Source organism: Hemitrygon akajei, chromosome 13 (genome assembly GCF_048418815.1).
Source record: "Hemitrygon akajei chromosome 13, sHemAka1.3, whole genome shotgun sequence".
Lineage (NCBI taxonomy): Eukaryota > Metazoa > Chordata > Chondrichthyes > Myliobatiformes > Dasyatidae > Hemitrygon > Hemitrygon akajei.
In genome coordinates this window covers 58,640,056-58,655,076 of record NC_133136.1, presented here as the reverse complement: position 1 = coordinate 58,655,076, position 15,021 = coordinate 58,640,056, and the positions used below count along the sequence as shown (strand labels likewise).

At 40.0% G+C, this 15,021-nt stretch overlaps 1 protein-coding gene across 2 annotated transcripts in view; it reads left to right on the top strand.

Annotated features, from left to right (window-relative positions):
• The window catches only part of LOC140737914 (phospholipid-transporting ATPase VD-like), a 193,517-nt gene that overhangs the window by 120,093 nt on the left and 58,403 nt on the right, over positions 1-15,021 (top strand). For both annotated transcript variants that reach the window (XM_073064713.1, XM_073064712.1), the window contains exons 4-9: positions 2,938-3,142; positions 7,164-7,249; positions 9,341-9,447; positions 10,377-10,508; positions 13,032-13,159; positions 14,540-14,792. In XM_073064713.1, the coding sequence (XP_072920814.1) occupies positions 2,938-3,142; positions 7,164-7,249; positions 9,341-9,447; positions 10,377-10,508; positions 13,032-13,159; positions 14,540-14,792 (911 nt within the window). The remainder of the gene's footprint in view (positions 1-2,937; positions 3,143-7,163; positions 7,250-9,340; positions 9,448-10,376; positions 10,509-13,031; positions 13,160-14,539; positions 14,793-15,021) is intronic.

Sequence of the window (15,021 nt, the reverse complement as noted above, 5' to 3'; positions counted from 1 at the left end):
TGCTCTATCCATGCCTCTCATAATCTTATAAGCTTCTATCAGATGTTCCCATGGTCTCTGTCACTCCAGAGAAGCAATCCAAGTTTGTCCAGCCTCTCCTTATAGCACATACCCACTAATCCAGGTAGTATCTTGATAAAGCTCTTTTGTTCTGGACTATCTGGAATGTAATGCAGACAAATGTAAGGTGTTGCACTTTGGGAGGAACAACCAGGATAGGTCTTACTCGGTAAGTGGCAGGGCACTGGGGAGTGTGATAGACCACAGGAATCAGGGAATACATCCATAAAAATGGGATCGCAGGTTGATAAGGATGTAAATAAAGTTTTTGGCAAGTTGTCTTTCATAAGTCAATGTACATATATTATACACATATTATAGTTAAAAGAGTAGTGCAAAAATGGAAATAAACAAGTGGTGAAGTAGTGTTCATAGATTCTGTGTCCATTCAGGAACCAGTTGGTAGTGGAGAAGAAGATGTTCCTGAATCATTGAGTGTGTGTCTTCATGCCTCTGTACCTCTTTCCTGATGGTAGCAATGAGAAGACATGTCCTGGGTGATGGGGATCCTTAATGATGAACATCGCTTTTATTTGGAGGCATAACTCCTTGAAAATATCCTGGATACTATGGAGGCCCATGATGGACCTGACTAAGTTTACAACTCTATGGAATTTACTAAGATCCTGTGCTGTAGCCGCACCCACCCCCACCCACCCCCCCCCCCCCCCATGCATACCAGATGGCGATGAAGCCAGTCAAAATGCTGTCTGTAGTACATCTGTGAAATTTGTGTTTTAGGTGACATACCAAATGTCCTCAAACTCCTAATGAGATATAGCTGCTGTTGTGCCTTCTTTATAGATACACTGATATGTTGGGCCCAGTTAAGATCCTCAGAGCTCGTGACACACAGGAACTTGAAATTGCTCACTCTTTCCACTTCTGTTCCCCCTATGAAAACTGGTGTTATTCCCTTGTCTTACCCTTCCGGAAGTCCACAAACAGTTCATTGGTCTTATTGACACTGAGTGTAAGGTTGTTGCTGTGACACCACTCAACTAGCTGATACAACTTCCTTCTGTATGCTCTCCGTCACCATTTGAAATTCTGTGAGCAATCTTCAGAAAATTTATAGATGTCATTTGAGCTGTGCCTTTCCACACAGTCATGGGTGTAGAGAGAATAGAGCAGTGGGTAAGCACACATTCCAGAGGTGCGCCAGTGTTGATTGTCAGCGAGGTGGAGATGTTATTTCCAATCAGCACACGTTGTGGTTTTCCAGTTAGGAAGCTGAGAATCCAGTTGCAGAGGGAGGTAAAGAGGCCCAAGTTTTGGAAATTTTCAATCATAACTGTAGGAATAATTATGTTAAGTGCTGAACTGTAGATAATACACAGCATCCTGACATAGATATTAGTATTGTCCAGGTGATTAAAGGTCATGTAAAGAGCCAATGAGATCACATCCACCATAGATTTATTATGGTGAGAGGGGTTAAGTTCAAAGTAGGTGTGTGGGGCGAGTTTTGTTTACAAAGGGAATTATGGGATCCTGGACTGCTTTACCAGAGTAGTTGTGGAGGCAAATACAACATACTGTAAGTGATTAAGCAGCTTTCAGGCATTTGAATATGCAGATTGTGCAGTCATATAGACATTATGAATGGCAGAAGGGGTTCAGTTGGACATTTGATTATTAACTTAATTAGTTCGCCACAACATTGTGTCCATCTCCCACCCCACATCCTTATCACATTGTACAGGGGTTGCATTGAGAGCATCCTGAGCAACTGCATCACTGCCTGGTTTGGAAATTGTACCATCTCGGATCGCAAGACCCTGCAGCGGATAGTGAGGTCAGCTGAGAAGATCATTGGGGTCTCTCTTCCCACCATCACGGACATTTACACTACACGCTGCATCCACGAAGGAAACAGCATTATGAAGAACCCCATGCACCCGTCATACAATCTCTTCTCCCTCCTGCCATCTGGGAAAAGGCTCCGAAGCATTCGGGTTCTTACGACCAGACTATATAACAGTTTCTTCCCCCAAGCTATCAGACTCCTCAATACCCAAAGCCTGGACAGACACCTTGCCCTACTGTCCTGTTTATTACTTATTGTAATGCCGGTACTATTTTTGTGCACTTTATGCAGTCCAGTGTAGGTCTGTAGTCTAGTATAGCTTTCTCTGTGTTTTTTTAATTACTTGGTTCAGTCTAGTTTTTGTACTGTGTCATGTGAACCATGGTCCTGAAAAATGTCTCATTTTTACTACGTACTGTACCAGCAGTTATGGTCGAAATGACAATAAAAGTTGACTTGACTTGAAGGGCCTGTTCCCAGGTTGTACTGTTCTATGTTCTTTTCCAAAACTACTCACCCATTCATACTCCATTCACTTGCTTGGCTTCATTCCTTAAGATTAGCCTAGTATTGCCCTGTCCCTAGTATGACTGTATATGTACTGGTAAAAATGGTCTCTAGATGCACTTTAAAAATTTCACTCTGTCTAATTCTTTCAGTTAATATTGGGGAAGTTGAAATCATCTACTTCTACAGCTCAATTCCACTTCTACCTCACTTGTAACATAACATCATTACAGCCCTGCTGATCATGACAACACATGTAAAAACACAGTGTGCTTTAAATGCCACTTCTAAATTGAACTTGACTGGTATCGAGAAAATAGTAACATTTGTCATTTAGGATTTGAACAGCCACTTTGCATTTCCATAAATCTGTCTGCTTCTGATCAGAGCTTAAGATTTAGTTTCATTTTATGTGCCAACAATTGACAATTAGCTTCATTTTTACAAGTATGATATCTCACTTTCTGGCACTGTCAAAATACAACAGCGCTAATGGTAATTATGAGTTTCAGGTAAACCCTTCTTGTTTAACTTGGACACTAATATATTTGTCATTCCAGGCAAGCAAAAAAGTATCGTTGGAAATGCTGGAAGGATGTTCGTGTAGGAGACTTTATTCGATTAACTTGCAATGAGATCATCCCAGCAGATATGGTGTTGCTGTACTCCACTGATGCTGCTAGGATCTGCCACATTGAAACCTCCAATCTGGATGGAGAGGCAAACTTGAAGCAGAGACAGGTGGTGAAGGGACTCATGGAGCTGGTAAGGCATTTCGCTGAGATGAAAAAAACACAAGTACAGTAAACCTATTCAATCACTCCTACATTTGCTTGTAACTCTGTAATGGTTTCGGCTAGGTTATGTGAGCTGACTCTGTGGCCACATTATCCTTTTGCTTTCACTTGGGTCCTAATGTCAGAGAGACCTTGCTACTGTGCATGCCCTGTGAAGCAGAGCAGTCTGAATGCATTGACTAATCCTTAGGAAGAGTATCTGAAATCCCAGCCTGAAGGCCAGTCCAGTGGACTTCCAATGGACTGAATTGTCAAAATCCTTTTTTTCTATTTATAGTATCTATTGATTGGAGGTTTGTAGAAACCATTGGTGCCATTATACCAGCATCCCCTGGGTTTCTGGGAGATTGTATTACCAGAAAATAGTGCACATCACAACTTACCATAATGTGGATTCATATCATCTGCAAATGCATCAGGAGACATAAGCTGAAAAAAAATGTTTATATACTTTTTTCACATAAATTCTGTCAGTGAATTTTGTTCAATATCTCAGATTTTTGGATAGTAATTTGTGATATCTGTAAGGATGAACTGTTACTCAAATGGCTGTAACACATGGATTGTCTGTACTTTAAAATTAAGAACACTAATAAATTAATTCTAAAACACATTTACCTCTTGATTAATATGTACATTATACCTTTAACTGCCTTTTTTGAAGGTTGGCAATCCCATTGAAATGAATGGAAGCAGTGAAGCTAGGGGACCAGACAGGAAGTGATCCAAGCCCTCAGTGTGATCATTAACCTTCATTGGACCTGTTTCCTGAGCCAATGGTTGCAGGGGGATGACAGATGCACCACCATCTGACTTTCAGCATGTTCCATATTTCCAAACCAGTGCATTGGTGGCCTTGGAATGGCAGCTAAAAAATCAGAGTGATTCAGACCAAGGATTCTTGCTTGTGTAAAATATTTAAGATCAGTAATTTATGTCTGAGTTTCAATGCTATGGATTCTGATTGAAGTCAGTAAGGGAATGATGGCAAATCATCACCAATCAACTTGTCAAGACTTTACAACCTTTTTCTCATTAATTCTTTGTCTATTACTTCTGCAATCATGTATTAGCAGCGAGAGATTGCTTGCACAAGGAATAGGGCCTTCAATGTAGCTCTAATTCCAGCATGTTTCCTTTGAGCATATGTAGGGAATAGAATTACCTACCATATTGTCGAAGTTAATGGATTTTTAAACCCTTTTCTCAAATTCCAAGGCTATCGAAAGAAGTAGACCTTATTGACGAATGATTCTTTATTTATTTGATGATTTATTTTTAACAATCAATATTTGTCATTTTTAAATTTTTAAAATTAGTCTTGAATGTTTCCGAATGCCCAGTGTGGCCTCCATCAGTCGTGGTCGACCATTGGTATTGCACCTTTGGTAGTCACTGGTTTGTCGGGCACCGTCGACTGTGGCTATTGAGGCCAATCCTGGAACGGCAGGCTCTGCCACAGTTGCTACATGTGTAGGGCTTCATGGTGTCCACTGTCTGCTGTGCTCTCCATTTAGCCCTCCGCTCTTCAAACTGACTCAGGATCATTCTTTTGCCTTGCTCTAGGTGTTGCTGAAGAGTACCTCGCCATTTGTTGCTGTCATCTGCTGTATCCTCCCAGCACTCTGTGTTGATTTTTAAGGCTTTCATGTCGAGCTTGCAGAGGTCCTTGAAGTGAAGCTGGGGTCTACCAATGTTCCTCTTGCCTGTTGCTAGTTCTCCATAGAGGATGTCCTTTGGCAGTTTACCATCCTTCATACGACAGACGTGGCCCAGTCTGTGTTGTCTTAAAAGCGTGAACATTGTGGGAAGTACAGCGCGGGAGAGGACCTAAGAGTTTGGAACTTTCTCTCTCCAGGTGATGCCGAGGATGTGGCAAAGGCTACGCAGATGAGAACTATTGAGTTTCCTCTCCTGTTTGGAGTTGATGGTCCAAGTCTTGTTACCATACAGGAGGGTGCTAATAACGCATGCATTGTACACAGCAGTCTTGGTTTTTGTAGCGAGTTTCGGATTCTCCCAGACCCAAGAGGAGAGTCGAGCAAGGATCGATGCTGCTCTGCTGATATACCTATTGATTTCAGCATCGAGGGAGAGAGTGTCGCTAATAGTCGACCCCAAGTATGTGAACTCATGGATCACTTCTAGGTTGTAATTGTTGATGCTAATGACTGGTGTATCCACTACATTCTGGGCAAGGACATTGGTTTTCTTTAGGCTGATGGTAAGCCCGAAATCTTTGCATGCCTTAGAGAAGTGGTCCATGAGAGTTTGTAGTTGCTGTTTGGTGTGCGAGGTTATAGCAGCATCATCAGCAAAGAGCATGTCACGTATTAAGATCTTTCACACCTGATGTGCACGTAGATGCCTTCTGTCGACATCCCAAACACGAGCTTCAGTAGCAGAGAGAAGAAGATGCCAAATAATTTTGGGGCCAACACGCATCCTTGCTTGATTCCACTACAAGTAGCGAAGGGTTCTGATGAGCTGCCATTGTACTGAACAGTAGCCCTCATGTCGTCATGGAATGACTTGATGATACTTTGGAGTTTCGGGGGACAGCTGATCTTGAGGAGAATTTGAAAGAGCCCATCCCTGCTGACAAGGTTAAATGCCTTGGTCAAGTCGATGAAAGCGACATAGAGGGATTTCTGTTCTTCCCTGCACTTCTCCTGGAGTTGACGGAGTGAGAAAATCATGTCGACAGTTGACCTCCTTGTGCGAAAACCACATTGGGACTCGGTAGACCCGTTCTGCCAGAGTTTATAGACTTGCCAGAGTTACACAAGCAAAGACTTTGCCGACAATGCTGAGGAGGAAGATACCCCTGTAGTTCTTGCAGTCGCTCCTATCACCCTTGTTCTTGTACAAAGTGATGATTTTGGAGTCGTGCATATCCTGTGGTACGGCTCCTTCCTTCCAGCATTGACAGAGGACCTAGTCTAAACATTGGAGGAGTGAGCTCTTGCAGTGTTTGTTCAGGTCTGGAGGAATCCCATCATTGCTAGGAGCTTTCCCTGGGGCCAGACTGTCAATTGCCTTGCTGAGGTCCTCAATGATTGTTTCGGAGTCGAGTTCATCCATGACTGGTAGACAATCGATGACATCAATGGCTGAGCTAACAACAACATTTTCCCTTGAGTAGAGCTCAGAGTAGTGTTCTACCCAGTGTTCCATCTGCTTGCTTTTATCGGTGATTATTTCACCGCTGGATGACTTCAGGGGTGCTGTCTTGCTCTGCGATGGGCCGAGGGCCTTCTTGATGCCATCATACATCGATCTGATGTTGCCTGTCAAAGCTGCTTTCTGAATGTCCTTACTGAGCTGGAGCCAGTACTCATTTGCGCACTGCCTTGCAGCTCGAAGAGCCTGGAGTGTTTGGTCAGATGGTGAGTGCTTGTACTCTGTGAGAGCTGCATGCTTGGCTTCGATGACGGGAGTCACGATGTTGGACTTTGCCTCAAACCAGTCACTGCTCTTTGTGGTCTTTCTTCCAAAGATAGAGACTGCTGATTCATGGATGGTGTCACGAAGGTATGACCATTGTTTCTGAATGCCCAGTACACATCAGGAATCACTCTTTAATGGGTTTGGTAGACAGGTAAGACAGAGAGTGTTGCTTAGCTGTCATATTTTCATCTCTTTCATGGCTGAATTTGTCTGTCTCGCATCAAAATGCACCTTCCCATCTCCTAACCGCTTCCTGTAACTACAGTGAGAATTGGACTGGCTAGGAACGCAAGTCGAGAGCTGTGAACTTATTATCATCAGTTTGTACTTGTCTCTTAGGTCAACAGCAGTTGTGAGCAGCTTACTGCCAGCCTGAAACTCTGGATCAATCTGTTCCATTGTAACCTTTATACATTTGCTTGATGATTAAGCAAAAAATCTATAAAACTGAAGGATTTTCAATGTTTGAAATATAGCATGTAGGAAAGATGTTCAAGCAATAATTTGTTTTGCTTCTTACACATTGATATTCTGTTCAGAACTCTGAAGCTGATCCTGAGAGATTCACCAGCAGAATTGAATGTGAAGGTCCGAATAATGATCTAAGCAAATTCAAAGGCTATATGTAAGTTTTTTCAATTCTTTGAGGTACAGGTTTTAAGTGTTGGAAAACATTACTGAAATCATTGCACAAATTTTAGGCCACCTACTGCCATCAATAAATTATCGACAATCGTCCCCACTCAACCTTCAATGGATTCAGATCTACCTTTGTGTCTTTGTCACAATAAACCTTCACATTTCAGTTTCATTTCTATGACCTTCAACTTGTACAACCCACAATTTATTTCCATTCACATATGAGAATATCCTTCAAGACCTTTACTGCTTTCCTATTCCTTAGTGGGGTGATGTTAAAATTATTTTCCTTGTCATGGATGCTTATATTGGCATGCTGTAGTCTAAATTGTTTCCACAAATCTTGTGTTTTTCTAACACAGATTCTCATTCGGTATTAAGAATCTTTGCTGTATGAAATTATTTCCTTTGCTCTATGTCTACCACCTTTCAAAAATCAAATAAAACCAGCTTTCAGCACTTCAGAAACACTTCCCAATTTTTTTTTAAATCCTATTCTCTGTTGGCACGACCTCAGCTATAAATGTTACTATGTTTGTTTTGGTTTGAGAATAACTTCATTAAAAAATCAAGTAGCATATTTTGACTTCATAATGATTCTATTTCTTCGCCAATGTAATGATAAGATTTGACCATTAATAAATTGTAAAAAGAAAATGGACGTATCATTTGGCAAACATGAGGAAATCTGCAGATACTGGAAATTCCAGCTACACACACAAAATGCTGGTGGAACATCTGTCTTAATGAAGGGTCTTGACCCGAAACGTCGACAGTGCTTCACCCTATAGATGCTGCCTGGCCTGCTGTGTTCCACCAGCATTTTGTGTGTGTTGCTGTACGTATCATTTAAAGGCTTGGAAGTTCCAAAAGTTAGATACAGATTTATTTTTCACATGTGAAACAAAACAGCCTGAAGACACACACTGAACATTTTTTGGAACAGCTTCTTCCCCTCCGCCATCAAATTTCTGAATTGTGTACATGATTTTCTAATGAAGTCATGTATACTACCTCATTTTTTTGCTCTCTTTTTGCATGACATATGCCAGCGATATTAAACCTGATACTGATTCAAAAACAGTGAAATGTGCCATTTGCAGTAACAACCAATATCTCTAAGGATGTGCTGGGGGCAGCCTGCAAAAGTTGACGCACATTCTGGTGCCGACATACCATGCCCACAATACTCAGAATAAAACAAAGTGCAATAAGCAGCAAAACAAGCCCCTTTCCTCCCTCCCATCCACCCACACACATGGACAGTCTCCAGGCTTCAGGCATTGGGCTTCAACTTCTGATTGGCCCCTTTGGTATTGACCCCCAGACGATCTGATGTCTGGACCCTGAATGCCAGTCTTGGACTGGTCACTCCGACTCACTGGCTTTTTTTTTACCTCCTGGGACCCACCGAACTGGGATAGACCATCATCCATAGAGGTCACAACTCCATATTGCTATTCTTCGGGTATGGAGCAGAGGACTAATCTCCAGATGCCCTTTGTAACCCATCCACATTGCTGGCCTTTGAGTGCGGAATGGAAGCTAAGACCCCATATGTCCTTTGTCACCCATCCATGTTGCTGGCCTTTGAATGCAGATTACAGAGTGGAACCCTGACCTCCAAGTCCTCCACATCCCTGTCCCTAAACCCTATTCTGTTTTCTAACATCCCCACACTATTGTCCCTAAACCTTAATCTGACCACTTATTCCTCTCTCTGTTTCCAAACCATTTCTACAAGCTCATAAAAAGGCCAACTCTGAACCACAATCTTGATTGAGACTGCAGCTCAACACCATCTTGACTGGAAGGTCAACCAGAAAGGACAATTAAATTTTATGTTAGCTGTTAAATATATATGTTAGTTTTATCTGATACATCCATTTGTTTTAGAGTATTATTGGTGAAAGAAGACAATTAGTAATTTAATCAGTCCTATCATAATATATAACAAAACTCTTTAAATAGCTGTAAGTTTCTCTGAAATGTGTCTTAATTAATATTTACAGGAGTGAGTCCTTTTCTTTCCTTCTCTAATAATTGTCTTTTCTGAAAATTATTGTTTTGTTTGCAGGGAGCACTGGAATAAAGAGCGGGTTGCACTTAGTAAAGAAAATCTCTTGCTTCGGGGTTGTACCATTAGGAACACTGAGGCCGTTGCAGGGATTGTAGTTTATGCAGGTTAGTGTTAGTGTCAAACTGTCTGCTTGATATGAAATTGGGATGGTAAATCTACAATTTTGAGATAAATTTTCCTGACCACAAGTACTGTAACTGCAGTAAAGTGAAAAGAGCAATTTTTTTTTTATTTGGCATTGGTAATGGTAATAATTTAATGTGATTACCATAGAAAGCAAAATGTGAGTCTGAACTGCAGAGTTTAGGATCTGTGTTACATGTTGCTTTCCAGTTACACCAGTCTAATCTCTAAGTATTGATATTTTATTTGGAAAGAGTAGCATTATATGTATTTTTTCATGAAGTCCTTCATATCATTCCTTATTGAAATCAACTTAATTAATCCTTAATTTGAACACTTGCCTATCTAGAATATAAGCATTTGGAACAGCTGTAGGACATTAAGCCTATTTGGCCTGCTGCATCGTTTAACAAGATCATGCTTGAGCTTTTAGTGCAGTGATATCACTGTCTCTTTTATTTCAGCAGCATCCCTCTTGACATCATGGGTACACTTCCTAAGAAGAGCTGGAATTAGAGAGTCAGTATATAAAATTCCTGTATTAATGAGGGCAACTGGTATCATTTGAGTTTCCACTTCTATTCCTCTCAATAACCCCAAGCAATCCCTTCCTATTCCTATATCTGGATCATGCTTGTTGAGATAGAATTAAAAATTAGAAACTAATTCCAAATCATCTGAGAATTTAACCATGGTGTAAAATACTATAAACAAGTAACAGTGTAAGCACAGTGCTCTGGAATTAAAAGGATCCACTGGGGAGTCTTCTAGCTATTAATCTTTGGTTCTCATTTTGATGCCTGTTTTATGCTGTGTCATTACTTGATTAAATTTTATATTTTTACAGTTACATTTAGCAATATCATTGGATCATCAGTATATATTCATATTGATTTGTTTACCAAACCAGGGCATGAAACAAAAGCAATGATGAATAATAGTGGTCCACGCTATAAACGCAGCAAACTAGAAAGGCAACTTAATAAAGATGTTCTTTGGTGTGTGGTACTGCTGTTGGTTATGTGCGTCATTGGAGTATTTGGTAAGTGGACAAAATGTAAATGAGGAAGCAAATTACATTGTGGCATTGTAAGTTCCAAACTGCTCACTGTTAATACAGTAAAAAATGTATTAATGTTAATATGATGTGCTTATTAACCTTAATTTTAATACCCCGTGGTGTAATTTAAAGGGCCGATTTCAGGATGCTGCTTCAAATCATAGAAACTTAAAGTAGATATTTGAATCAAGTCAGTTGTCTAAACCCGAAATGGTCACTGTTCGTGTTGTCACTACTTTAGTTTCAGTGGTCAATTAAGAATATACATTGTCCAAAATGTATAAGGAATGCATAATCCTATTAGAAAATAGAGTTTATTTTTTCATTTTTATCCAAGATCTAGGCATTCTCTTTATTGCTCAATTCTAGCTGCCTTAGAGAAAGAAGTGAAGAGCAGCCAACGTAAACTACTTCAGATTCAGATTAATTTTTATTTATCACACGTACATTGAAACATACAGTAAAATGTGTTCTTTGCGTTAACCAACACAACCTAAATGTCACCAGTTATTCTGGTGCCAGCATGGTGTACCCTTCAGTCCTTCTGATGAGTTGTTTGGTAGGGAGATCCAAGATTTAGAATCAGCATTGATGAGAATGGCTGATATACTTACAGGTGAGGAAATAGTACAACTTGGAGGTGAGTCTGTGGGTAGTAGTGTTCCTGCTACTAGTGTTCCTGCACCTGCTGCTTTTCTTCTTCTTGGTGATAAATGTTGCTGGCCTGGAGGTGCTGCTGGAATAACTGGGCAAGGGGCTGTAATCACTGTCCACTAGGGACAGAGGGAACGATGATTTAGGGAGGTTATTGGGGTGCCAGTCAAAACAGCTGCTTTTTCCCTGAATTGTATGAGGCTCTTGAGAATTGATAGCATTGCTGTCATCCAATGAAGAGGAGAGTATTCTACCATACTCCTGACTTTTTCCTACTAGATGGTGAGAAAGCATTGGGCTTTCAGGAGATGAATCACTCACCTTACAATACCTAGTCTCTCTTACAATAAAGGTATTTATGTAGCTGGTTCAGCTGAATTTTGTCATAAATGTTCAGATATTTAAGCTAAAGAATTCACTGGAGCTTAAGTCAGCTTCTACCCCTCTGAGGGTTGTGACTGGGTATCCATTCTCTTCAATGCTATTGGGTCTGTTTCATGAATTTATATAAAATCACTATTGTACTTGGGACAATTGGGATACAAATGATGCAATGGATGGATGGAAAATGCTGGGTTAGAATTTCAAGTTAATACATAGTGAAATGGAGATTCATTGATTGTTATGAGGTAATGACCCAGGTAATGATTGTGTGAGATGTACTGTGTCATAGGCAAAGATCTGGATAGGTGGAGGTTAGTAAAGGTAGCATTTGAGTATCCAGTTAGAAAACTCCTCACAAGTCAAGCTTTGAGGTATCAGATGGCATTACAGAGAGCTCTATAGGTGTTATGAGTGAATACAGATATGGATTTTACCTTTATTGTTTTGTTCTCCTTTTGCTTCTTGTTTTGATTTCATAGCTCAATTTTTCATTTAAAACGCTACAAATCTATTTTAAATCTTCTAACACTTACACCTATTGTTTCACCACTAGATCCTGTTACGATAACAACTGCTACCACACACTATGGCACAATTTATTGAACAGCTCATTTGTTCAAATATTTTTCAGTATTTCAATTTAATGCCAGAGAATGTATACAGTATACAACCTAAAATCCTTGCTCTTCGCAGACATCCACGAAACAGAGAGGGAAAAAAAAAACAATGAACCCCAAAGCTCCCCTCCCCCTCCCATGCACAAGCAGTTGCATAGCATCAACCACCTCCTTCCCCCTCCCCCACATTTTCCAACAAGAAGTATCATCCTGCCCACCACCCACCATGCAAGCAATAGCAAGCCCCCCAGAGACCATGATCTATAGTCCATCAAAAACTACTCGTCATCCCAACCCTTTGACATTTCAACAGCCCTCTCATTCACTAGTGAGGGAGAGAGAAATGTCACTCCTGCCACAACGAGAGGGGTGGCAAGCAGCTCACTTTTTCAACCTTGCAGTCTGCAGCAGGAGACTCCCACTCAGGAATTAGAAGACTCTCTTTCACTGTTGAGAGATAAGAGACAAAGATTGCTCAAGTGCAGAGACCTCCAATTTTTCTCTCTTTCTGATGTCATTTAGACCATGAGTATATGTACTCTGCATTCTTCAGCATTAAATCATTGTAAATTTGCCAAATTAGTGACTATTTTTTATTGTATCCTTCAGAAGTACTTTCTCAATGAGTTGTCTCCTATGTTGGATTTATAACTTTACATACTGTTATTGTTAATATTGTGCTTAATATTTGAAAAGCAAAAGCCTTCTGGATTAATCACTGAGAGAGTACTACTGCAAGGTGAAACTGCTACAAGTGGATACTAGTCTCCAATCTTTTTGATTGCTATAAATATTTAAAATAATGCAATTAATATTTTTGCTGTCTGCATTAATTCTCTTTATTTTTAAGGTCATTGGATTTGGCTAAACAGCTACTCGCAAATTCCTATTTTTAGCGTTCCACAGCCAAATGGGGAATACACTCCTCCAGCACTGGCAGCGTTCTACATGTTCTGGACCATGATCATTTTGTTGCAGGTAAGAAGGTTGCACAAATGAATGATTTTTTACTGATTACTGTTATTTCGAAAACTCGGGTGTCAAATTCAGAATCTGTCCCCATTGGAAGCTTGATACCCATTGAAATCAGCACATAAAAGGAACCAGACTCTCTTCTATGGACTCTGTCTATACTTCTCACTGCCCCAGTAAAGCAGCCAGCATAATCAAAAGTCCCACCTACCCCAGAGGGCTGACATGCACTCTTCTCCCCTCTCACATTGAGCAGAAAACATGAAGGCACATTTCACCAGGCTAACAGACAGCTTCTATCCCGCTGTCATCAGACTCATGAACAGACCTCTTGTATAATAAGATGGACTGTTGGTCTCACAATCTACTCGTTACGATTGTGCACTTGTTTACCTGTGCTATACTTTTTCGGTAGCTTTTATATTTTATTCTGCATTGTTATTGTTTTACGTTTTCTAGCTCAATGTAACATGTAATGATTTTTTAGGCAAACTTTTCACGGTATATTGGTATGTGTGACAATAATAAACCAATGCCAATATGAAAAAAGAAGTTACAAATGAGATAGGCAACACGAGTGAATCTGCAGATGCTGGAAATAAATAAAAAACACAAAATGCTGGCAGAACTCATGAAGGGTTCTGATGAAGGGTTTTGGCCTGAAACGTCGTTATTACCTCCTCCCATAGATGCTGTCTGGCCTGCTGAGTTCTGCCAGCATTTTGTGTTTTTTGACAAATGAGATAGTTTTTTTGAGTAGAAATTCAGAGTTAAAATCAAAATAGTGATGAACCATGTCCAATATTCCTCTTAAGTAATAGAGACTTGATTACTACGTTGACTGAGATCAATTAACTTGTAGGTCAGCAATTTAAATCTAAGGCCTTACAGATTCTGTTTGAGACAACTAGGAAAATGTGTTAAGCAACTGAGTCACCAAGAGATGTGACATATGTGCTCTTTGCTTTAGCAAATATTTGCACTAAAATATTAGTCCAGTGCAGCTCCCACATGCTAAAAAGCAGTGCTGAATGCCACTGGTGCTTCTTAAAAACAAACTGCATCAAGAAAGGTCACTTAGAAATGCTACTGTTAAACAAAGATTTCATTGGCTAAATCACAACTAATAAAATAGCTTTCAGTTGCAGTTTGATCCAAATAGAGGAATTTTTTTAAAATTTAGAGCACTTTTAAGTAACTGTTCACATTTATTATTGGAGCTTCACAAACGTTTTGGAGGTATTTGGAACTGTGTAACCATACTTTACATTTAGCGAAAGCAAGGTGATGATACCAGAAATGAGTCAAACTGAATTTAAATTAAATAACCTGGTTCAGTTCAAGTCCCCTTTTTTGTTTACACCAATTTGGTCCTTCTTTTCTCAGGTGCTGATACCAATTTCCTTGTATGTGTCGATTGAAATTGTCAAGCTGGGCCAAATACTTCTCCTCCAGAGTGATATTGACTTGTACAATGAAAGCTCAGATTCAACCATCCAATGCAGAGCCTTAAATATCACTGAAGATCTGGGACAGATTGAATATGTTTTCTCAGATAAGACTGGAACACTAACAGAAAATAAAATGATCTTCTGCAGGTGCACCATTGCTGGAGTTGAGTATTCCCATGAGGAAAATGGTATGTTCTTCTCTTTAGTATGGCCTCAAGCTTTTCATGTGCATCTGTTGACACTAAAATCCTTGCTAGATTTTAAGGGCACTTACATTTTCGACAGGATTATCCCACAGTCTGAAGTTATCCATTGAGAAATGAATGTGCTAACTAAGAAGGACTGGATGTAATCCAATTTGTGAATACTTAACAATTGTGAAAGACTATAAGACTTGAATTAGATGAGGTAACCCCC